We start from the raw sequence: 24565 nt of genomic DNA, 5'->3' as shown, positions 1-24565 counted from the left end.
TGCCGTCCATGATCTGCGGCACACATCATGCAGAATGCGGCCTCATTCTCTGCATCAATTCGACGGCGATCGAAATAGCTGACAAAGATATCAATCAGGTTGAGGTTGGGCTGCTAGGACTCCAGGAGAGAGAAGAGTGTGTGTGTGTCCTGCAGGTCTGAACCTTGTCTCCTGTCCAAACGGAAAGGAGGAACAGGAAGAAGAAAAAGAAACGGCAATGGAGCAGCAAACGGAACCATCGAGGAGAGTCCTATTACAGAGAGAAGTCGAGTCTCTTGAGGGTGTTTATATGTCGAGCAGCAGATGATCTTTGATAACTTGGAATCCAATTCGTATAATCAAAGGCATCGCTCATGAAGCGGGACAGCAGAGCCATTCCTGAGGGCTATACTGCATACTTCCAATATCCCAGAACAAAAAAAGGTTCCTCAATGACGTCTACGGTCCCCGTGGCACCCCGCCCTTGGGGGCGCAACCTACCCTGTCAACTATGCGATGCGACGGCGGTCTGCTTGTTAGAGGAGCCTGCCGGGGCCTTTCAAACCATTATCAGACATCGAGTATAGCGTTGCTAGGGTATCACGAATGAAACATCCGTTCCGTTCATCACGTTCCTACTGCGTAGATATACCTCTTTGCTAAGCTTAATAGCCTTAGGTGTTAGGTGTTAAAGCTCGAGTTTAGCTCGAGGGGGGGGGGGGGGGAGAGGAGGGGTCTTCACAAGGAGCTTCATGAGAGCTTCACTGTGACCCTGACATTGTAGGGCTCTTGGCACTGCTCTCCCAGAAGCACCATCATGCCATCCCAGCAGCACGGTCGAACACGGCCAGACATCGGTACACTTATACCAGAGTAATCCTCCAGTGTGTTCGTTCCATCACGAATGATGCTCCCCGGGGCCGAGAAACGTCGTCATACGCACATGAAATGACGGAGGGATAGGCGGAAGGGTCTCGACCACCGTCACACACGTTCTCCCGTATGCGCCATCGAAGCTTGGGGAACGGCCCGGAGCCCATGCAACAGACGACTCCGCAAGACGGCCGTCCGCGGAGGGGTTCGAGAAACGGTCGAGAACGGCCCTGAGAGGTAGAGGACCTACATAAAGAAGGGAGGGTGGGGGGTAGGTTACGGTGCATCGATGCCCAAGTCAAACGCCGCGAGGGTCAACCGGGACAGTTCCATCAGACAGGCCCCTGGCCTGATTCTTGACGCGGGGTGGAAGCCAAAAAAGAGGGAAAAGAAACAAAAAAGCTTTCATATTCCAAGGCCCAGTATCCTCAGTCGGCTGAGGGCATCGCGAAGCGCTCATGCGCCAGCCCCTCTGCTCTTGGCTCAATTCTCTCAACCGAACCGTGGTCGCGTGCACGCATGTGAAGAAAGCACACGTCACCAACTCAAAATGCCGCTCAACGTGTTCTGAACTCCAACCTGTGCCATCAAGGGGTTATTACGATCGTCCGCCTTTGGGTTGGATACAGGGTTTCGGGGTTGGAGTTGAAAAGTAAGTTGATAGCATGGGATGGCCGGACGCCTGCGGTTGCGGAGAGCTCTACTAGGCAGTATACGGTTCCTGCCTGGTTTGTCGAGTCTTGGGTAATCCTGGGGAAGTTGGGTCCGCCTGGTATGGTCTCGAAGTTAAAGATATAGAGGGACCTCGCGCCAGGTCAGAGATATATATTTTCTCCGAATCCAGCGGGCAGCCCGTTGTGTCATGGCAACTCTAAGCTCGTTCTTCGATGACGTTGCGTGGAGCAAGATCGTGATTGTCTTGCGATTGCGCGCGATTTGCATTTGCATGAAGACCATAAGAGTGCGTACCTTGGGTCGTTGGCTGTCGGTCGGAGTTGTGGGTGGAGTGCAGTTGAATTCTTTTCCTAGGATGATCCCCTGTGCTTGGGCCTCGCAGGTATTGTGTTCAAGGCATGTGGAAGGTTGGAGTTGTCGTCGCCCAAGCATTGCTCATAGCCCAAGGCTCGGAGGGAAATGCGGTTGCTCCCAGAAAGAGTACCGTAGAAATGGACCCTCGTCCGCACTCTTAGACCGTATACGGATAGAGTGCTCTTAGCAACCGTAACGCTTGCAAGGAGAACGGTTCCCTGACGTTGATGGGTGATGCTGCTGCTCCCAACAAGAGCTTGACTCGGGCGAAGTTATCGACAGTGAGAGACAGGCTTGACCAGCACCACTTATCGATAGCCACAGAGGAGTCAAGACAGAGTCTCCCGATATCCGCCAAGTTAGGCAGCATGTAACACATCTTCCACGTTGCATTACGTTCTGTGTCCTGAAACTTCAACATCCACGTAAATCCGTAGATTACTACTGCGGTATCAGCTGCGCTGCTGGATGTGGACGGAGTGGCGGGTCGGGGACGGAGGCTGGCCGCGAGTATCAAAGCCATAATAGCTCCGAGTGAGCTCCGACAAGAGCCGGCCGAGAGAATCACCGCTGGCATGTCGAAATGGCAGCCGCGATTTCTGCCGAGGGAGGGTAAAGCGGATTTGCATCTTTCCTTGATGGCTGGCCCTGGGCTTTCGCCGTGTCTCTGTTATCCAATCCACCGTCGTGGGAACGGAAGTTCGAAAGCGTGACATTCTTCTGGAGAAGCTCGCAGCACGAACCCTTACCAGGACTATGGTTGGACCAGCGTAACGGGTCCCTTTCAGGATAACCGCATCGACGAGGGGACCAACAGACCAATGAGAAGACAATGGGACGCTTTGCATTCCTTCTCATCGGTAAACACCGATTTAATGGGACGTCTGCTGGCGAAGCGACCTGTCGCCGACACAAAACGTACGCTTGGAGCGGTGACTGGCGTACAGTCCATACATTGGTGGATGCGGGTTGCAGTGGCAAGTGTGCCGAGCCCCCCGATCTCGTTCAAGGGTACCAGACTTCATCCTTTCACCGGATGAGACGAGTGGGGGGAGACGAACGCATCCGTGATCCAGAAAAAAGTCATTCTAGCCTTAGCGCTATAGGAAGAAAGAGATGGTCCCGTTGGTGGCTCACGGAGTCGCCGTTGTCCAAGGTTGTCTGTGACCGTCTCCAGGTGAGTTCCACTCGATCTTCTTTTTGAATCAACTGCCGGAGACTTGTGTGTGGCTTGATGCTTCGCAAGAAAGTTTCTGTCGAGAACAATGGTGTTGCTGGTCGAGTCACGGCTTGGCGGACGGTTAGTGCGGAGATGGTACCCCTTGAAAGTAGCGACTCACGGTTGGGGGCGTGTTGACCACGGCGCTGATACGAGTCAATTATTGCTGCAGGGTCCTTCGTGGGAGCTCGGAATATGATACGCTGAACAGTCCCATGGCCCGGCATCGTGCAACCGCAGTCTCCATTTCCAGCAGCCATGCAAGGCAAAGACAATGCTTTGGCTGCTCCATGAGCCTTGCCATGTGGCCGGCGCAAGACCTTGAGGTAAAGATGCCAGGAAACACCTAGCAACCTTTGTTACGAAAGCGCATGGCTTGAGTAGACCTCTTAATCTCAACGGTCACTGAGGGAAATGACCTGGGAATACCGCGAGCTAAAGATTGCTCTTCGCAAACGCAACCCAAAGTTGTCAATTGATTTTGAGCCGATGCCTTTCTGTACCATGTTGGTAACGATTACGTACCCAATTGGGCTCGAAGCGCAGGCTCCAGGAACCACCAGTATGATCCAGATAATCATTGTTACGAATGTATATTGTATCTGCTAGCAAGGTTAACTCACGAGACAACGTCGGAGCTCAACGTCAACTCAATCAATATCAGAATCACTGTTATTGAATAGTGAAAGCGGTCTGGTCTGCTTGGTGTAGTCGGAAACTGTCTGGCTAGCACACCGCCCACAGTGACTTATATCATCGGTCAGGCGGTAGAAACAAGATGAAAAACGGGCTCATTGGCGCCTGTGTAATAACCAAGCTACTTGCATTAGGCTGCGGCCTGTGAAGCGTCATGATTTGGTGGTAAAGCCTGTTGAATCGTGCTATAGCAGCTGTTTGTATGGCTTTGGCGTAAGACACAACGAAGAAGCTCTCGGTGAGTTTCCTGCCAGTAAACCCAATCTGGTTAGCATGCATGGCGGCAAAAGGTGCGTGGAAAATAGGGGTTCAGCGTTAAGCCCAGACCCATTCTCAGCCTCTGTTCTGAACAGTTCTTGGAAACTGGCGGGTGGCCGGTTGGGTTTTGAGGCGAGCAAAGGTGGGATGGTCGATGAAGTTCTAAACTGGAATTATCCAAGAAGGTCTTCGGGCTGGCTCAACCGACTCATCGACGACATCTTCGGAGAGACAGCGAGTTTGAGACTGGCATCGACCTCGTTTGTCCAGAAGTATTCTTGGACAAGCGATCGCTAGGCTAAGACCAAGAATGGGCATTCCCTGAGCAAGTAGGTTTCGCGAGTCAACGATTGCTCTCGATGTAGGGCGGCGTGGCTTGAGGTCGAATCAGATTAAAGACCTCGTGGACCACAGTGACGTCGATGGCTTGGGCTTCTCGGCAGGCGGCAGGCTCCCAGCATCCGTACTCGTCCCGCTGTGGATGTTAGGCTGTAGGACAAATGGTTTTGAGGCAGAGGCGTGCCGGTGCTGGGTGAGAAGGTACAGAGTAATACGGGCCAGAAGCAGTGAGAAGCTCGGGCTGTCTTGGTTTCTGATGAGGACTGTTCGATGATTGTCAACCAGGCGGTGTCCTGAGGATCCGTTTCCGGGGAAATAGCCACACGCGGGGGCGCGGTAGTAAGGGACGTTGAGCAATATGGGCTGCATGGGCTCATGGATTGGAGGCCTGAGATCTGGGATGGTCGAACTCTGGAGGGCATTCCGGCGATACGGTTGTAATGAAAGGACGAGCGACGCGAGATGTTGAAACGGACGAAGAAGACATTGTGCGTCGATCTTTGGACGGCGTCCCGGACAGTCGTTCTTGACGGGTGGAAACCTTGAGAGCGGACCCTGACGATCGCAGTGGCTGCCTCTCAGACGGTGTCGTTCGTGGGCGTTAGTACCGTAGTGTGAAAGTCAGACGTTGAGAATGGGAGGGGAGTGGGCATCCATGACTCCCTGCAGGCTGGCAGACTGGCACACCGCACGCCTGGGCAGTGACCGGAGCAAACTTCAAGCTCAACCTAAAGACTAAAGTAACGGGCGGGGCGACGGACGGCGACTTGCCGAGCACTCAATGTTTTCGAGAAGTCCCCAAGTCCCCCAAGTTTTCCAAGGGACGTCGAGGGAAGTCAAAGAAAGTGTGTGGCTCCTTTCTTTTTTCGTTTGGGCGGAGGAAGATAGGAAGGTGCACCGTGTACTCCGTAAGAGGGGGAAGAGAAATGGGATCGGGATGGGACGACCGGACCCCTGACCTTGGACCCCTGGCACTTGCTTCACAGTGAGTTAGCTCGCACTTTCTTTCTTTTCTCTTCTTTCCCGCAGGAGCCCAGCGCAGGTGCAGGAAGGTGGCACATTTGGTAGCTAGAGGAAGGAATGGAAGGTACCTTAGGTAAGGTAAGAAAGATAAGTATCACGTGCGTGCTTATCTCTGGCACTGTCCATTTCACCTCATCGACGTCTCCAGCTCACGACACCTGAGTGCCATTATCCGCATCTATTTGTACTTTACCTGCAGATACGCACTATATTTGCCCGGCTGGCTTCTATCCGAGAGTACGACACTCAAGTAAGTGACAATAGACTACCTATCCCTTTTCAAAGAGAGGCTTGACTAAGGGCATATTCGCCCTCTCCATCGTGGGAATCTCGACCTCGATATCAGCTGCTGAATCTGGAACTGGCTCCCAACTTCCCATGCTTGCGAACAATGCAGAGGAGAGAGATGAGGTTGGGGCAGGCAAACCAAGCACGGGCATTCCCTGATGCACCATGTGACAGCCGGGCGGCTAGGCCTGTCCGGATTTATCGAATCTCGACTCCTCTCGACTCTCTGAACCGTGGACTTGCCCACTCTGCACCCGATCCTGGATCTGAAGCGGGCCGCGGAGGCATACCTTACCTAAGAAACTGTTGCCGTTCAAGTTTGTTGGTATTAGTTGGTATCCCTATTACTGGCCTTCGGACACAGGCTTACAGCGGCTGGCCGCTCCACCATGTGCGGCACAGCGTAGCAGCTGCAGAGGGACAACGGCGAGGAGGAGCGAGCGCCGCAGGTTACCGTTGTGGAGACGAGAAGGGAATGCAAAGCAACGCTGTTGGTGGCCATGGGATGGATGGGGGCGGCCAGGAGCCTCCCGCCGTCACCTAGCTGAGAAATACTACCCTGCGATTCCACACGGAGACCATCGTCGCTACCAATCGCCGGTGCTCCAGCTCCGAAAACTCGTTGGATACACCGTACGGATACCCATGGTACCCTCGTGGTGTGGCAGCATGAGGGACGACGTCAACCTTGGAGAGGGTCTCAGGAAGTCTGGAGAGAAGCACCAAGTGGTGTTTTGTCTGCTCAGTCTTGAGACCCCTATTCCGTGAAAACCGAGGCGCAACTTTTTTGTGGAAGGAGAAGAAAGTCACCTCAACTTTCAAGCAAGCATCCATCCAACCAGGTTCTCCACCGTGGGCATATGCGTTGGTTTTCCCCACACCAATCGCGAAAGAAAACGGTTCTAGCCTGTCACGCCCGTCACGTCCGTCCAGCACGCAGCGCTAGGCCGCCTCGGGAGCGTTGCTGCAAGTGCCCAAACAGCCACAAGCCACAGGACTCTATCCGTACAGTCCACGGATAGGCACCAAGTCTGTCGTTACTTTGCAGGTAGGCCACAGGAGAACACGCGCTGACAGACCGGGGTCGAGGGAGTAGCAATTAGCACTTCTGCATCCCTGCAGACCTCTACAGTGTGTATGTGGTTGGGTGTGATAGTGTAGTGTACGAAGAACGGATACGCCATTAGCACGTATCTCCCTTACGATACGGCTCTTTTTTGTCTCTCGCCTAGCAGATATTGGAGACTGGGCACGGGTACTACTTGACTGCGTACAGATACATGTAGTGAAACATGCGGAAGCCCTTCGGCTCGAGGTTGACAGGATACGAAGACTGCGAGATGAGATATCAGGCAAGCCGCCTCAGCTAGGTGGTCAGGTGGCGGCAACGGTCGACATGGCCGAATGCGTGGACTCCAGACGGCAGAATCGCCAGACGAGGAGTAGACTCATTCCGACCGTCTGGACTAAGGTAGTTCCGGTTAGTCTGGCCCCCATATCATTCCTGTCAGTAAGGTACCCAGAGCCTAGGGGAGCGAAAGGACGGTGGAAAGGCGGTGGTCACGGAACTTTGAGATGCACGGATGCACTGTTTAACTCCATCGTTTTGCATTACTAGAGGATTGCCGCAGTATATATAGACGCTACCCTACCCTCGAATTCCGCACTATTTAACCTTAACCCTTTTTATAAGTTACCTATCTTTTCTTCTATTCTACCCTCTCTTTAATTAAGGGATTATTAAAATCGTAGTTTTAATAACTTATTAATAAGCTAATATTATTATTTAAAAATAAGTAACCTATTTTTATATATAAGCACCGGGAGTCTTATTATTATAAAAATAATAATAAATATATTAAAATATTTAAAAAAGCTTTTTAATAAATTTTTAATATTATTTAAAGTAATTATCCTCGAGCTATAAAAAGAAGCCGAGGCGCTATATTAATACGGCTTTATTTATTTTATTAATATTAATAATACCCTTTTTAATATAAAATATATTAATAATATTTTATAGTTATATTATTATACTTTATAAATCGTACTTAACGTTAATAAGGATTTTAATATTATTTACTAAGTTTTTTATTAAAATTATTATTATAAAGTTAGTTTAGTTATTAGTATTTTAATAAGTATTTTAACTTAATATATTTAAGGGCTTTTATAGCTCTTAATTAGAGGCTTTTAAAGGACTTATAATTAGACTTTTTATTTATTATAAATAAAGCTATTATAATTAAAGCTATAGCGCTACTTATAGACCTTAATAATAAATAATTAGTAATATAATTTTTTTTTTTTATAATAAGCTTAAAAAAGTATTTTAATTTAAATACTAAGTAGATATTATACTATTTTATTAAAACTATATTCTTATACTTATAATTTAGAAAGAATTAACTTTCTTTAATAATAAGGTACTTAGAGATGCACGGATGGGCTGTTGAATCTGTCTTGTGCATCGACGGTTCCTAGTGTCTGTGATAGACGTGTGAACGGACTGGGCGAGAAGGCAGGCACATAGGCATTGGCTATTGAACTCGGCGTATGGAATATGGTCACTCCGTAGAGACCGATGAGACGCAGCGAGGCAGTGTTGCCCATCAATCAAGTGATGGATGAGAGGTGAGAGAAGGACGGATAGAGAGAGCATGTCCAATGCCCACGGGGAGCGTACGAGGCATTACCTTACCTATCCCTTGATCTGGGTAGGTACCTTGAGATACTTGTTCATCCTCCCACTGACGTTGCGAAAGACAAGCCGGGCTTGAAGGAGGAGGGGCACAACAGCCATTCAAGCCAATGTTCATCACTGAAATTGCCTACGACCTGGGACAAGCACACCGTCGACCTCTGACAATCCCCTTTGGGGCGTCGACGCTTGCGCTGGGTTAGGAAAGATGGTTGACCGATCACCATTCGTATTCCATGTCGGCCGCGGGCTGGAGGAGCGAATTGCTTTGCGCGAGAGAGTCCTTCGTGGCCCCCCTGACGGAAAACTGCCCCACATAGGCCCGTCTCATTCGCCGGGAACCTCTTGGGTGCTGCCGGGATTTACTTGACTCAGCATGTACCTCTTGCCGCAACTCTGGCGGCACAAAGTACACGCAAGGCTGGACCGACTTATACTAGCGCCGTCTCTTTGCCCCATCTCGCACCCTCAAGCCTTCAGATGTATTTCTCAGGTACCTGCTCCACGAGGTACCGAGTACGGGGGAGCCTCTCCTCCATCTCTGGTGATCCCAGGCGCATTGCAGCTCACCGTCTAGACGTAGAGTCTACATCTTGATGCAACGATTTTCGATGCGCATCCCGAGTACCGACTACGTGTCTACCCTATCAGCCTATCAATCCACCTACCTGATGGCGATGTACACACGGAGACGGTGCCGATGAATCTCTCTCTCCCTGAACGTTCAGTATCCAACCAGCGACATGTTAACCAAATAGCGCCAATCATGCAAAGGGGAAACAGCAGTGAGCGGGAGAAGGGAAAATCCAAGTGTTGCGCCAGAAGGACCATTCGTCCTACGACCAATTCACCGTTCGCCTCGTCGACCAATCTTGCTCCCCACCTCTGCTCCCAAGCATCCCCCCTCGCCGTCCCATCCCACCCCAATCCCTACATCCGCCCTCCTTAACCCGCTGTGGTATCCGTCCAACCCCCGGTCCAAGGTACTTCATGTTCCGCCTTATCTCCTCTTCACCTACGAATACTCCAGAGCGCTGTACTTCCTTCGTAGTAGTTCTTCACTCTCGCTCTGTTCTGCTCTTTTGCGACCTCTAGCCTCTAGTAGCTCACTCGTCCTACCTTATCCGCCTGACCACTTTCGGGGCGTGTCTCCTCGCTATTTGCTCGCCTCGTTGCTTTTTTTTTCTCTCCTCATCCTCTTGCTTCATATTGCCAACCCACCAACACCACCTCTTCTTTACTCCCTCCCCTTCCCAACTTCCCCCCAAATCACCTTCGCTCCGCAGAAGAAAAAAAAGACAGGAGCACCATCGTCTTTGACACATCGGGTCGACGAGATTCGAGCGAGTGTTGAACGACTTGGCATCTGACCAACAGCTACCGGTTTTCGATATTCACATTGGTTCCAGGCCTTCACTGAGCTAATATGCTGCTGGTTGACCACAACTCTTCTTGATCTATACCCGCCCGCCGTTTCCCGTCCAAACTCTCCAGCCTCGGCCTACATATTTTCAACCACCCACGAACCCCGCCTCACAACATCACAAGCAGCGTCTTCTCTGCTCTGCTTGCAGATTCAACCCACAGACAATAATTCAACATGGTCGACGACTCAGCATTGGCCGCTGCCGCGGCCATTGTGCAATCCCTTGCCGCTGATGGCACGACGCCAATGTCCCTTCCCTTCAAGGTTGATGCGCGGATCGAGCTCCCAGGTCGAGATACCCCCGCCAAGCGAAGCCTCGAGAACGAGCTTGCCAAGCTTGCCCAAAGAATCGAAAAGCTCGAGAGTCGAGCCCACGCCTCTGTAGCTTTCCCGGAAACGCCCAACGAAGTCCACGGTTCCCTCTTTGGCGACGATTCCGACGGCGCATCACCATCATCCTCCAACAGCCGCACTGTTGCCGCCGGGCCCACCAAGTTCCAACGCGAAGGTACCGCCACAGCCGATCCGAGCCTCGCAGACAGCCCGCTGACTGACGAAGCCTTGGAGAGCTTGCAAGAGAAGGTACTTGACCAGGAGAAAGGAATTTCTAGCGCGAGACAGGAAATCAGCAGCGTGTCCGCCCAGCTCCTCGAGCAAAAGGAACTCCAGGAACAGGCTTTCTTCAAGATCGAACAAGAGAGAGTTGCGACTCTGGAGCGGGAACTATGGAAGCACCAAAAGGCGAACGAGGCCTTCCAGAAAGCCCTGCGAGAGATTGGTGAGATCGTCACAGCCGTTGCGCGCGGAGACCTTTCCAAGAAGGTCCGCATGAACACCGTCGAAATGGACCCTGAAATTACCACGTTTAAACGGACAATCAACACTATGATGGATCAGCTACAGGTTTTCTCAAGCGAAGTCTCCCGCGTCGCCCGCGAGGTCGGAACCGAGGGTTTGCTCGGCGGACAGGCTCGCATCGAGGGTGTCGACGGTACTTGGAAGGAGTTGACGGACAATGGTGCGCCTAGATTGTGGCCCATGATTTTGATTGAGTCTCTCTGCTAACCAATTATTCCAGTCAACGTTATGGCCCAAAATCTCACAGATCAAGGCAAGTAATTACGCGCAAACCGCAATCTTGAACCCTACTAACAACCCGCAGTGCGAGAAATCGCATCGGTAACCACTGCTGTCGCCCACGGTGACCTGACCAAGAAGATCGAACGCCCCGCCAGAGGAGAAATCCTGCAACTGCAACAAACGATCAACACCATGGTAGACCAACTGAGAACATTTGCCTCCGAAGTCACTCGAGTAGCTCGCGATGTAGGAACTGAAGGTATCCTTGGTGGCCAAGCCGACGTCGAGGGAGTCAAAGGCATGTGGAATGAACTAACGGTCAACGTCAACGCAATGGCAAACAACTTAACGACACAAGTACGAGACATCATCAAGGTAACAACTGCTGTGGCCAAGGGCGACCTTACACAAAACGTACAAGCGGATTGCAGGGGAGAAATCTTTGATCTCAAGTCTACTATCAACTCCATGGTGAAGCAACTCCAGCAATTTGCCCGCGAGGTGACCAAGATTGCCCGAGAGGTAGGAACGGAAGGCAGGCTTGGTGGCCAAGCCACTGTTCATGATGTCGAAGGAACCTGGAGAGATCTCACCGAGAACGTCAACGGCATGGCCATGAACTTAACGACACAAGTGCGCGCAATTGCCAAGGTCACAACGGCTGTGGCGAACGGCGACCTTACGGAGAAGATAAGAGTACCCGTCCGAGGTGAAATTCTCGATCTGAAGAATACTATCAACACCATGGTGGACCGCCTCGGCACTTTCGCCTTTGAGGTTAGCAAGGTCGCCAGGGAAGTCGGCACTGACGGCACGCTCGGCGGACAAGCCCAGGTCGACAACGTGGAAGGCAAATGGAAGGATCTCACCGAAAATGTCAACACCATGGCCTCAAATCTTACGATACAGGTCCGCAGTATCTCGACCGTCACCCAAGCCATTGCCAATGGCGACATGAGCCAGAAGATTGAGGTTGAAGCCCAAGGAGAAATACTCGTCCTTAAAGAAACGATAAACAACATGGTTGACAGGCTTTCCAATTTCTGTAATGAAGTGCAAAGAGTGGCCAGAGACGTCGGTGTCGACGGCAAGATGGGCGCGCAAGCAGATCCTGCCGGCTTGAAGGGTCGTTGGCGCGAGATCACGACTGATGTGAATACCATGGCTAGTAATTTGGTAAGTGCGGAGCAGTCTACGACATTGGGTCTTTGCGTTACAGAACCGACGACTGACTGCTTCATTAGACAACTCAAGTGCGTGCATTTTCAGACATTACGAACTTGGCAACAGACGGAGACTTCACGAAACTTGTCGAAGTGGAAGCTTCGGGCGAAATGGACGAACTCAAACGAAAGATCAATCAGATGGTGTCCAATCTACGGGACAGTATCCAGAGGAATACACAGGCTCGTGAGGCGGCAGAGCTGGCCAACAAAACGAAATCCGAGTTCCTGGCAAATATGTCTCACGAAATTCGTACACCCATGAACGGTATTATCGGCATGACGCAGCTAACGCTAGACACGGACTTGACACAATATCAGCGAGAGATGTTGAATATTGTTAACAGTCTGGCGAACAGTCTACTCACCATCATTGACGACATTCTAGATTTGTCCAAGATCGAAGCACGCAGGATGGTTATAGAAGAGATCCCGTACACTTTGCGAGGAACGGTATTCAATGCTCTCAAAACACTGGCAGTCAAGGCAAACGAGAAGTTCCTCGACCTCACCTACCGTGTCGACAGCTCCGTGCCGGATCACGTCATTGGAGATTCATTCCGTCTTAGGCAGATTATTCTGAACCTGGTCGGAAACGCCATCAAATTCACGGAACACGGCGAAGTCAGTCTGACTATTAAGAAGGCCGATCCTGTTGTTTGGGCATGCGGTCCTGACCAGTACGCTATCGAATTCATCGTTACGGACACAGGTATTGGCATTGCCGCGGATAAGCTTGATCTCATTTTCGACACTTTCCAACAGGCCGACGGCTCAATGACAAGAAAGTTTGGCGGAACCGGTCTCGGACTGTCAATCTCGAAGCGCCTTGTTAAGCTCATGGGCGGCGACTTGTGGGTTAAGAGCCAACATGGTCAAGGCAGTGAGTTCCACTTTACGTGTCGAGTGCGCTTGTCGGATCTCGGCGTCGAGATCATCGAGAAGCAAATCAAGCCGTACAAGGGTCACGAGGTTCTCTTTGTCGACAAGTCGCAATCTGGCTACGGAGAGCAGATCGAGACAATGCTGTCTTTGATTGGCCTCAAGCCCGTTGTTGTCGAGTCGGAGAAGAACCCCATCCTCACCAGCGTTCGCGACGCTCAGGCGATGCCGTACGATGTCATTATTGTCGACTCCATCGATACCGCCAGGAGGCTCAGATCCGTGGACGACTTCAAGTACCTACCCATCGTTCTTCTGGCGCCTGTCGTTCACGTGAACCTCAAGTCATGCCTGGACTTGGGTATCACATCATACATGACGACACCCTGCACTGCTGTGGATCTCGGCAACGGCATGATTCCTGCTCTCGAGAACCGCGCGACGCCGTCTCTGGCCGACAACACCAAATCGTTCGAGATTCTTCTCGCGGAAGACAACCGGGTCAACCAGAGACTTGCTGTTAAGATTCTCGAAAAGTACCACCACGTGGTTACAGTTGTTGGCAACGGTCTCGAGGCTGTTGAGGCCATCAAGGCGAAGAAGTTTGACGTTATTCTCATGGATGTTCAGATGCCAATCATGGTGAGTCCCGGCATTTCTGTTACTACTTGACCATCTTTGATAGCAAGCTAATCTCACTCCCAACAGGGCGGTTTTGAGGCAACAGGCAAGATTCGTGAGTACGAGCGCAGCCTGGGCTCGCATCGTACTCCCATTATTGCTTTGACGGCCCACGCCATGATGGGTGATCGCGAGAAATGCATCCAGGCACAGATGGACGAGTACTTGTCGAAGCCTCTGCAGCAGAACCACCTGATCCAGACCATTCTCAAGTGTGCGACCCTCGGCGGTCAGCTCCTGGAGAAGAATCGGGAGAGGGATATGGCTCAGCAGTCGAGAGTCAAGGCAAGCTCCAACGAGCATCCTCAGTCTCATCTTCGCCCGCCTCTGGAGACCCGATCCTTCACTTCAAAGGAACCAATCATGGGACCCAGTCCAGCCAGCCCAGCAGTGGCAACGGCAGACCAGGAAGACCCCATCTCTAGGGCACGTAAAGGCCTTTCCGACTCGCGCAGCCTTACAAGCTAACTTGGTTTCTTGTTCGTGCGCGCAGCTACTACTGAGGTCACATAGTTCCTAACTGGGATGTGCAGGGACAGGCTCAGAAAAAACGCAAGTGGAACCCCGAGTAAACCACATTCGACTGACATCGTTTTCGATGAAATACCCCAAGAGATACAAGATCATTGATGCATACAACACGCACATCGTCGCTTCCCCATCCTACCTTTCACTCGACACTCTTACACGTACACCAAATCACATACGATACAGCCCGCTCGCCCCCCTTTTAGTGGCTGAAAGCTTCTCAACATAGAAGAGCAAAGCAGCTTTCAAGATTTCACATAGTGGGTTCGTGTGCAGCAATTTTCGCCCACATAGAGAGAGCAGCTAGGCTTGTGGGTTGGTTCACGGGAGGAATTTCCAAGATGGGCTATGCATACAGAAGGGCCAGGCAGGGCAACATTTGGGCTCTGAAGGCCGTTGGGGAGTTTTCGTTTTTGACTTTTTTCATCATCATCAAAGGGGCAAAGGGGCAAAGTGCAGGGTGTCAACGCTGTCGCCCTTCTCTACCGTTTGTTAACCTTCCCATTGTAGTTTTACATTTATTGCTCAGGCTTGACAAGGAGAAACACACCTACCACACAGCCAGTACATGAGACGGCTATGCTTTGTGCTTTCTTCTTCTTGGGGGCGTCAGTAGTTGAGGTCGATGACTCTGGCCACGACATTGGTCTCCTTGGGAATAAGCATAGAAGGTCAATAGCCAGGGCCAAAGAGAGGTGGATCTGGGAATTTTCATCATCAATGAGATCAAGGTACTAGCAACAAGGGCGTCTATTGGGTATAGGGTTGGGACAGAAGACTTTACATCGTTTGATATTAAAGAGGCCCGATCGACTTGGTCGGGCTGGATACCCAGACTTGTATTGCTCCCCTCTGTGACACTCGAAGTTTGTGAGACGGCTACGTGATGATTTCTTCTTCAAGGAGATATGCAGCTGGCTGTTTGTTCTGTTCTTGATGGGGTATCATGACATCTTGGGTTATCTAACTTGCCCTCTTGTACGATCCCCCTAAGACCATCTCTTACATTCTTCCCACTCTTGAGAAGCCATCTCGGCCCTGATGAACTTTCCACAGGGCCAAGTCATTGTGTTTCTTTTCCACACCATTCTATATCTCATGTCTTGCGCGCAGTGTGCCTACCTAAGATAGAGGGCTCAAATGTCAAAGGGAACTCCTTGCAAACAACCATGAGCAAAATTTCTGCCCCGAATTTCGTTGAAAGTTTTACCAACAGGACGATGTGACATGAACACACTCCGCAAAAGACGTTTGAATGCAAGAATGACATCAGCATTATGAGACAAGGGGGAAAAAATCTCTTTGCAGGGCCGGTAGATGGTGTCAACAATCGTTCTTCAACGAGGTTGACTAGGTTTTCCCCTTCCTTCTCTTACTCCCCCCCCCCCCCTCAATCAATGTTACCGCCGTTTACCGCCCAATCCATGATGATCCATGGACGTCTCCGCTATCATCACTACCCTTATTTCGACGCCGCTGCGAGAATATCCGCGAGTATAAGAGCCCCTTGTATGGTGAACGGTTAAATCTACAACGTAACGCTATTGAAGACGAAAAGCATGGGGAAGGCTTGTAACACTTCTAGTCTTTCTACCCAGACAACCCAATTTTACACTTCACATCCTTGTTTCTGTACAATGATATATTTACGGCCGAGAGCTATCAAAAACTGTTCCATTATCATCATCAGGGGGGCAAAAGGGAGCCAGTAGCCTCCTCAACGGGGAGGAAAAGTAAACAAGCACATCAGGAAAGCAAACCCACCCGCAACATAACTTGATACCCAATGTCACTTATCACACCCGATTGGGCCGGGGAACGGTAATGGGCACCCAAAATACACACATACGAATACATATGCATGGGTACACCAGCACAAGTTAGAGCCGCCGCCACATCTAAGGATCTACGTACAGACCGTCTCCAGCTGTGCCAGCCCAAAAACCATCGTCACTCTGCTAGCCGGGCTCTCTCTCTCTCACCTCCATCACGATCTCACCATAAACAACAACAATAAAAACGGAGCGTTTGATCCGGAGGCTGGGACTATACACCGTTTTGTTCGGGAGTCCATTGTCGATTCACCCCCAAATCGGGTTCACGTCTCTCACTTCTCATTCGTTGACCGATGATCTGCGTGTCAGGAACGGCCGTTGGAGTCCCCCCCCCCCCCCCCGCCGTTCGGATAACCCTGCGAATTGCGAGGGGGGTTTCCTCCGCGTGGAAGGGGGGTTCGAACGTCCGTCCATACATGTCGGCCGAGTCCCTTCTGGCCCTTTGAGTGAGACGCATACGGGGACGGGGGGTGCAAGGGAAGCAAGGAGGTGAGGGAGGAGGTTATGCTCCTGTCTAGACAATCACACACACACTACCGCACTACCACACTATATCCGTACGCACACCGACACAACATTAAAAACATTTCAATCACATTTTAATCCATGCATCACCAAGTTCTAGACCATCTTCAAAGGATGAAAAAGGAGAGAAAAGTTGAGTGGTTCCTAGGACATGTAGATAGCAATAAGCGAGTGGCAAAGGCCGTCTAAATCCGGCAATGCTGCGCGCAGTTTCGCCTTCGCATCCCCCCGGTTTGCCCCAATCTCGATAACTTCCCATCCCCTATTCGTACTGTGAGAAAGAACAAGGACGTTCATACCATGTACCTTCCTCTCCCTCTCCTATGTGAAGCCCGAGAGAAAAAGAGGAAAAAGTCACCACGTGTGCGCGGATACATCAATGGGGGCATTGCGATATACGACGGGATGCGGTCGGTGAGAATGTATATGATAGGTCAAGGTCGGGGGCAAGAGGGAAAAATCCGCTAATACACGTGTTGAGGGCAACCCTGATCCCTAGCATGGATCGTCGTGCCTGGGGCATGCAGGCGCCCATTCTTCGCCACCTTTTGGTCTTGTCGCAAACCCCAGAATTCGCTTCCATGCGGAACCGCAAAGGGCAAAGAATACGATGCAATGCAAATGCAATAGGGATGGGTCCCGGGTCCAGAACATCGTGGGACCGTGAGTTCGTGACACCGCAACTAAATGCTGACTGACCCTTTCACGATGCGGCCGTCGAATGTGTGTGTACCCAGCCACAGACCAGTGCCTAATAGCCGGCGACGGCGGCGGCGCCGCATCGTCAAAAAGGTAGATCTGGATCTAGGCTTTCTTCGCCGCTTCGGGAGACTTGGACTCGGAGCTCTGGGTTCCGCAGTTGGGGGTTTTGGCGAGGACCGTGTCGTCCGGCTTCTTCGCATCGTGGCCGGGCGGTGGTGCCACAGTGCCGTCCTCGTTGGGCTCTTGAGTCGATTCGAACGCGGCTAGCAGTGCATCAAGTCGACCCTCGAGGTTCGTCAAGTTGGCCTCGAGTGCGCTGGCCGCCTGCTCGCCTCTGTATGCGATTTGCGGTTAGCCCAAATTCTCCCCAAAAGAATGGCGTGTATGACAGCGGTCACGAGGGCGTATTTCAATGGGTAACGAAACATGGGAATTCGTCTTCTCGGTCCTGCCGCTTGGCTAGACCCCGGCGGGGAGCAAGGGGAAGTGCAGTAGCCCCTAAAGTCTGGCGATGCAGATAGTATTTGGGCGTGATCTGACAACGGTCCCGGGCGTCGCGAAGTGCTCATGGGCTGAGACTGGATGTGGGCGTTAGGCTTGGAGGTGAAAGATGCTCAAGGCCGTATTCGTCTCTAGGCTCGCGGTGCCAGCGGATAGTCTAGGCCAAAGGGAGGGTCTAGAACTTCAACGATATGGGCTTTCTGCGGAAGCGGTAACCGAAAGCCATCGTCGCACATGGGTTTTTGGAATAGCGAATGGGAGAGTGCCGGACCACAACCCGTCCAGCACCCTGCCTCAGATCGAGCGATAAAATCGCGTGTCTCGCTTCAATGCGACATCCCCCATAGAGGTTATCGCGGGCAAAGCGACCAGAGGAATGCTAGGTCGTGGATGGCCCTCTTCGCTAGAACAGGAACCCGCAGAGCCGAAAATGTAAGAATGCCGGCGGTTATGAGCCGGGGAAAAGAAATCTCTGGCTAGATTTCGAGTCTATGCCGGATCGAGCAAAATCCGACGCCAATTCAAGAAGAGTCCAAGGCTGAGAACGCCATTCGCAAAAAAGGGGAATTTGCACCAGGTGGAAAGGTTTGGTGATGTCTTGCCCACGAACGAATGAATGTGAGCACAGGCGCCGCGGCCGCTGTTGTGCCACACCAGGATCCGTGGGAAAAGCTGGGCCAGACTGCTGAGTACCGTATTGTAGGTATCCGACGCGATACGCTCTCCCTCGGGGGTTGCAGCTTCGGAGGCAGCTCCGACTCGTTCAGGGTGCAAACATGCCATTCTCAACATTGTGGTGAGTGAAGCAGGGAGAGGGGCGTCTCATTCCCTCACACCATGGGCGCGAGGACAAGAGGTGCTGACACTCGAGCTCGCAGACGACGAGAGTGGGGGGGGGGCAGAGTAACAGGAAGGAAAAATACTCGTCAAATGAGCGTACCTTAGCAGGTCCTTGTAGGCCTAGAACGTGCCCCGAACGTGGTCAGCCCTGGAACAGTCTAGGTAGGGGGGTTTTCCCATCCGATGCCACCCCCTTCTGCCCTCACCATGCCCTCTCCTCCTCTCCTCTCCTCTGCAGCAAGTTACAGCGTGCACCACCAGGCAAGTTCCCAGCCGCTCCGTATGTACGAGCGGAGGACAGCGGAGCTGACAACGGGCTTGCCAAAGGCGGATGGTGCAGTACTCAGCGAGGTGACTGGGGGAGGAGAGACGGAGTGAGGCATCTAGGGGCGGAACGAGAGATTGCGAAAGAGAGAGACGGAGAAGGGAAGGATGGGAAACGCAGGGGAGATGGATGGTAAACCGAGGCAGAGAAAGACGGGCAAAAAACCACCTTTGGGACCGCGGTTAAGCCTAAGGCTCTGCGCCTTTCAGCGCGATCCGCTCAGGTGTCCCCAGGCCCCTTGCTGTGTCGGGGTCCCAAGACAAAACCAAACCGCCTTGCAGAATTGTAGGCAACGGGATAACATTAACAACACACACGTACCTGGGCAATGTTATCCACAGACGAGTCGCCATCGGGCCCGGTCGTTGTCGGGGAGGCGGACTCGGGCGCCTTGGACGTTGGGGCCATGTTCGGAAGATGGTGATGAGCGGGCGAATCAAAAGGGTGAGAAAATAAAAAGCTGCCCTGGAAAAAACAAAAGGGGAGAAGATAGTGGCCTGATTTGGGGGTCTTAATGGGAGGGGTCGCCCTCTTTTTTTAATCCTCCACCGATCCAACCCTTTGTCGATATCGTGGATTGCCCGTTCCCGTACCCTGGTATACGTGTCGTAATGGTGGGAAATGCGGATACTAGGCGTCTTTTTTTGCGCCGCCTTCTCGTGATGTTTTGCCGTTGACGAGTCGTCGATACGCTGTTGAATACTTGGTAATACTTTTGTTGTAGCTTTGTTAGTGATTTGCTCTGGCCAAGGTAGGGCGACAAGCGTGCGTGGATTCCCGGCCTGGGGGACCAGTTCTTCTCTGGGTGGCTCAGCGTACCAGATGACCCGGAATTCGGTAATGCCGAATGAAAGGCGATAATTCGGTGTCGTGTGTCAGGGGATAGATGATATTGACTGTTCCTGGGATGGATGTATGGGATTTTGTAGTGTAGGGTCTCGAGACGTCCGTAGATTCAACGGCGTGTCGTCGATAGGCGGCAGAAACACGCGGTCACTCGAACCCCTCACACTCACCTGGGGAAGACGCACGGTGCCCAAGGCTTACCTAATCACGACCGTTACGGGCCTACGACAACTAGAGAAACTCACCGTCTCTTCACGCCGCGCTTGTTAAACATTGATTTCTCTACGAATCACAACGTCACCCGGTGGCCCAGATCGTCTAGTTGGTTAGGATGATACGTTGTGGTTCTTCTATACAGCGATCCGTGTTGACGGCGGTTCGAATCCGCCTCTGGGCACTAATACTTTTGCTGGATGGCTCTTCGTGGACTTGAACATCGCTGTTCAGCCTCAACTTTTGCTAACCACAGCGACGAGGTTGCCCAGTGTATGGGAAACGAGTAAGTAGCGTCGCAATGTGGTATCACGATCATGTCTACATCGCAATGACCCGTGCATCTTCGGATGCGTTGTTACTACAACAGTACTACCTGGGCCACAGGTGCGAAATAATAGTGCAAGGGTTGTCAAACTATCGCGGGAATTCCGGCCTGATTGTCCCCAAATCGAATATGGTCAATATGACTGTCGGTGCCTTGATCTTGAGCCGGGAATACCATTTCCGTCCTCGTGATGATGGGAAGTCGACTTTTGATTCCGATTCCATTACAGAATGCAGATTCATCCCACCCGTGGCCCACTCAATATTGGGGGGTGCACCGCCGCACCGTTGGCAAGAAAGTATCGTTGCCAAGCTAAGCTTCGGGAACCAGGTTGATTGATTTGATCCGAAGCGTGCTGTTGCCTGCAAGCTGCCCCCCTCCTAACGTCCTCCATACGCAAAACCTGGAAACCTGCCGACAGGTTACCACTGCAGAATCAAAGCAGGGCCGATGCAGCCAGAAAGCCAGAGGGTCGTGTTATATTGAACTGGGCAGCTGGTAGCGGGAAATTCTTCCAGACTTGTGCTTGTGGCTGCCATGGTTTGCTTCACTTTCGAATGGGATGGTACCTTGCGATGGGAGGCAGGTAGGAAGGCACGGACAGGCCTTGAACAGACATATTGTTCGAGGCCCGTGTGAGTCAGAGAGGATCTTGACGTCCATTTGCAATGTTGTTACGGTAGATGGAATTCAATTCCGGCTCTCCTGCGATATTCAGTAGACGGACGTGAAAGGCGGGTTCGATGGTTGACAGCTCGCCCGTGAGTTATTGTTGTTGTTTCTTCTTCGTAGACATGACTGGGGAAAGTGAGGTCATCCCTCTACCTTACTTTCCGTCCCTACTACGATAGCATTAGATAACCATGGGGCAAGTAGGGCGAGTGAAGAAAGGATGGGATGCTGAGCCATAGCTTGGGTTCCCCCGTTGCAAGTACAGCACTGAGTCTGTTGTCTTCACAAAGCTACCCGAGTATTTGTACCTGATGTAGGTACTTCACGTCACCTTATGGAATGCGGCAGGTGGCTGTACAGTCAAAGGTCTCGAGGTACCGTCTACTTCGCAGGAAGTGTCCTGGCGCTAACCCCACTTGGGCGCGGTGGACCGCACCGGAAACTGTCAACATTCCCTTCCTAAACCCCCTACAGGCACTCGCTGCGCTGGGAAAGAACCCCCAACTAGCTTTTCCGGGTGTTCCTTCTTTCTTTTTCTTTTTTTCGATGGCGCCGCACACTTCCAGATGCCAACCAAAACCCCATCCCATCCCGATCGGACTTTTGCAGTGTCTGATCAGTAAAAAAAAACAATGACATCGGATCCCAAATACTCAAACCCAGTGCTTTCTGACGCACTGGCGGCGGTCCAATCTCTCTCACTCTTGGTGGCATTTTGCTCAATCTCGATGACTGGGAAATGGGCGTTCGCGATCGAGATGTTGGAATTCACCGTGTCGCAGTCAATGGAACCTTGTTCGCACACCCATCATCACAACCCTCAAATGATCCCATCCCTCTGTCCATCCATGTGCCCTCCTCCGTAACTTACGGTTCCGCCCTGGATGAGTTCAGCCAAATCCAGTCCCGTCTCGTTCCTTGCTTTGCTCGCTCACTGCAAAGTCATGCTTTTGTGCGCCTGCGCCTACGTTACGCTTGTATGGACAGTCTTGTACAGATACACTTGTACCTAGTAGAAGTCTAGACCCTCTCGCCAACCAGCGTGCCAGCAGCCCAGTGTCTGGGCATGCCCGCGCAAGAACAGCATCAGCCCTGTCGCCTTTGCTTCCCATGGTGATCGTATGTGCCGTCTGCGATCGTATGCTCGAATGCCCAGTGACGATATCCCTCAACCAGACCTGCAGGCCATGCACAAACATCGACGATTCCCTTCCCCTTCGCGCGCAAGACTGTCTTGTCTTCTCCTACCTCTTCCCAGTCTCTCACGCCCACAGTATCCGTTCTCTCGGTGTCTAGACCAGCCGGTGGCTACTGTCAGCCCATTTGCTGCCCGCCAATCTTCAGATTCGTATCTTCGATGAAACTTTGGCCCATGAGCTCCTTACAGTTTGTTGCAACTTATCGTCATTCGGCGACGTAGAAGGGATCCAACAAGATCCAGTTGGTCCGAGGTTGTCGGTTCCGCAAACCTCGTGCTGCATCAAATCTACGTCACGGCGGGACATCGAAGGTTGGGTCGGGAGGTGACTAGCGCGTCGATGCTCTGTAACACTGCCATTAGGCATGTAGGTAGCACGTTCCACGGCGAAACCCTCCGTCGTCCATTGGAGCACACGGATAGATCAACGCCCTCCGCAGCGGGAGCCCATGGCCATGTCGTGTTCTCGGTATGGAAATTTGAAGAGGTGAGATAATTATTCGTGCCGGTGCGAGTGCTGGCCATGGGTATTAGCATATTGAAACAAGATATCCGTACTCCGTTGAGTCCGTACTTCGTGCTGCTATTTCAGAACCCTCAATTTACCAGCTTCTATCACCTTTCAACATCGCAACACGGACCACGTCGATCCAGTCAATGCTCCGTCGTCGACAAGCTTGAATGTGGCCATGGGTGTTGTTTTCTGATGGTCTGGCGCGTTTTCGCGTATTTGGTGCTGCAGAGTGCTACTAACGGGGTGCGGAATGGCCTAGATCGTGCTGGCACCATGGGCGGGTTCAGTCTGGCGACGCTGGACCGGTCCATGATCCTAATCCGTGCTGACCAGCTCTCGCAAAGCATTGTTTGATGCATTTCTCTCGTTCCAGTGCCCCGTCAAAAGGGTCTGTCTGCATGCGCCTAGATGCCGTGCCAATCCTGCTCGCCGTCGGTTTGTCCAGCTTCATTCAGATGGTCCGAGTTCCAGAACGCTCTTAATGGACGGTGGAGCCGGTAACAACCCAGAAGTGAAGGCACATGTGCTCTCAGCCTCACTTTGCCACCCGTCACCTAAATGCCATATCGAGCCGAATGCACAATCTCCAGACTGACGATGGCTTTCGTCGTTTACCCCTCCGCCACATAACGACATTTCGGTTAAACGGGAGACAATTCAGTTGCTTGCTAGGTCAGCCGACGGCGAAGTTGCCCCTTGTGTCGGTTCAGAGTTACACGGCATGTTGTGTCATCAGTAATCGCATTGCGAAAATGCGATTCTTCTGCAAATTCGGTGATATGTCTGTCGTATCTGTCTACCAGCAAGACGCATCGCACCGGCACCATGCTGATCCCCCCTGATGGCCTTTGCTCTGGGTCTAATGGATCGTAGATCGAAGGTCTCTGTGTTCTGGCGCCCACGGCCGTGACGAAACGGCTTCTCGTCCTGGATCGACTTCTGGTTGATCGATCATCGAAACATTGCCATGTCGTTTATGTGGACGTTTCCTTCCGGTATTCGTATAACCACTAGGGTTGTTCCATAATGTGCAGATGGACATTTGCGAGGTGAACGGAGACGTCAACGGAATTATTACGTCGTCCTAGGTCGCGGTCTGTTGTCTCACCCGCACCGTGCTTTGGGACAACTACCTATGGACGAGGTGCGTTCCTCAACCGTGGCCCGTGGTGGCCAGATTCATCCGCGTGAGCGTGTGTAGCAGGGGTGGTAGCGGCTTTCGATCGCGGCGCAATTCTTCGATTTCAGGTGTCTTTCAATCCTTGGTGCAATGCTCCGTCTCCCCGCGCGGAGGCGTGTGAATAGCCATCTCTGGCGGTTCAAGCCAGTCTGACTGGCTGCTCGAACGCTGACACGTCGAGAAGCGCGAGCTGGCTTGTCTGAGAAACACACTGATGAGCGTGGAGGTGGAATCGACATCGAGATTCACTTTGACGGCCTGGTCTTGATTGGAGAGCAGGCAATGGAACAGTGACTTGATCGCAGGGCTGTTTATAGGGTCAGGCGCAGTTCCGTCAACAAGAATCGAATTCGCGCTGTTTGGCCATTGTCCCAAGCAGTTCTGGCATGCGAATGATAATGCAGCAATTGGCTGTTTACTGCTTGCATTGAGGGTGAGGTTCTCACTCTCCTGGCCGAATGTTCGACGGGCGGTATTCCGCGACCCAAATGACGATGTTCGGTCCCCGCTCTCTTTTTGGAGAGGAAGAAGGAGAATGCTGGCCAGGAGCCAGCGGCATGACCCGCGACGGTCTCGAAGGGCCCGTTGCCGAATTGGAGTATTAATCCAGATGCAGATGCCGTCTTGAATCTAGGGTCAGCACTGGTTTTTCAATAGTGGC

The 24565-nt window shown here is 52.0% G+C and overlaps 4 protein-coding genes across 4 annotated transcripts; 1 reads left to right on the top strand and 3 right to left on the bottom strand.

Annotated features, from left to right (window-relative positions):
* Nucleotides 1–4446: 4446 nt before the first annotated feature.
* CCOS01_13765 (uncharacterized protein) lies at nucleotides 4447–4815 on the bottom strand (the record flags this gene model as incomplete). The annotated part of the gene is made up of 1 exon (XM_060461910.1): nucleotides 4447–4815. The coding sequence occupies one exon, from the start codon at nucleotides 4813–4815 to the stop codon at nucleotides 4447–4449; it is 369 nt and encodes a 122-aa protein (XP_060307630.1).
* Nucleotides 4816–10005: 5190 nt separating this feature from the next.
* CCOS01_13764 (hsp90-like protein) lies at nucleotides 10006–14269 on the top strand (the record flags this gene model as incomplete). The annotated part of the gene is made up of 5 exons (XM_060461909.1): nucleotides 10006–10849; nucleotides 10994–12087; nucleotides 12156–13658; nucleotides 13725–14127; nucleotides 14211–14269. 5 exons carry the CDS (start codon nucleotides 10006–10008, stop codon nucleotides 14267–14269), a joined length of 3903 nt encoding a protein of 1300 aa, XP_060307629.1.
* Nucleotides 14270–17389: 3120 nt separating this feature from the next.
* On the bottom strand, nucleotides 17390–19361 carry CCOS01_13763 (uncharacterized protein; the record flags this gene model as incomplete). The annotated part of the gene is made up of 2 exons (XM_060461908.1): nucleotides 17390–17611; nucleotides 19275–19361. The coding sequence occupies 2 exons, from the start codon at nucleotides 19359–19361 to the stop codon at nucleotides 17390–17392; spliced, it is 309 nt and encodes a 102-aa protein (XP_060307628.1).
* Nucleotides 19362–24215: 4854 nt separating this feature from the next.
* Nucleotides 24216–24332, bottom strand: CCOS01_13762 (uncharacterized protein; the record flags this gene model as incomplete). The annotated part of the gene is made up of 1 exon (XM_060461907.1): nucleotides 24216–24332. The coding sequence occupies one exon, from the start codon at nucleotides 24330–24332 to the stop codon at nucleotides 24216–24218; it is 117 nt and encodes a 38-aa protein (XP_060307627.1).
* Between the last annotated feature and the right edge of the window lie 233 nt (nucleotides 24333–24565).

This window comes from Colletotrichum costaricense (genome assembly GCF_030867565.1).
Source record: "Colletotrichum costaricense strain IMI 309622 chromosome Unknown Scaffold_18.1, whole genome shotgun sequence".
NCBI lineage: Eukaryota > Fungi > Ascomycota > Sordariomycetes > Glomerellales > Glomerellaceae > Colletotrichum > Colletotrichum costaricense.
The sequence above is the reverse complement of the archived record's forward strand: the minus strand, read 5'-3'. Positions and strand labels throughout refer to the sequence as shown.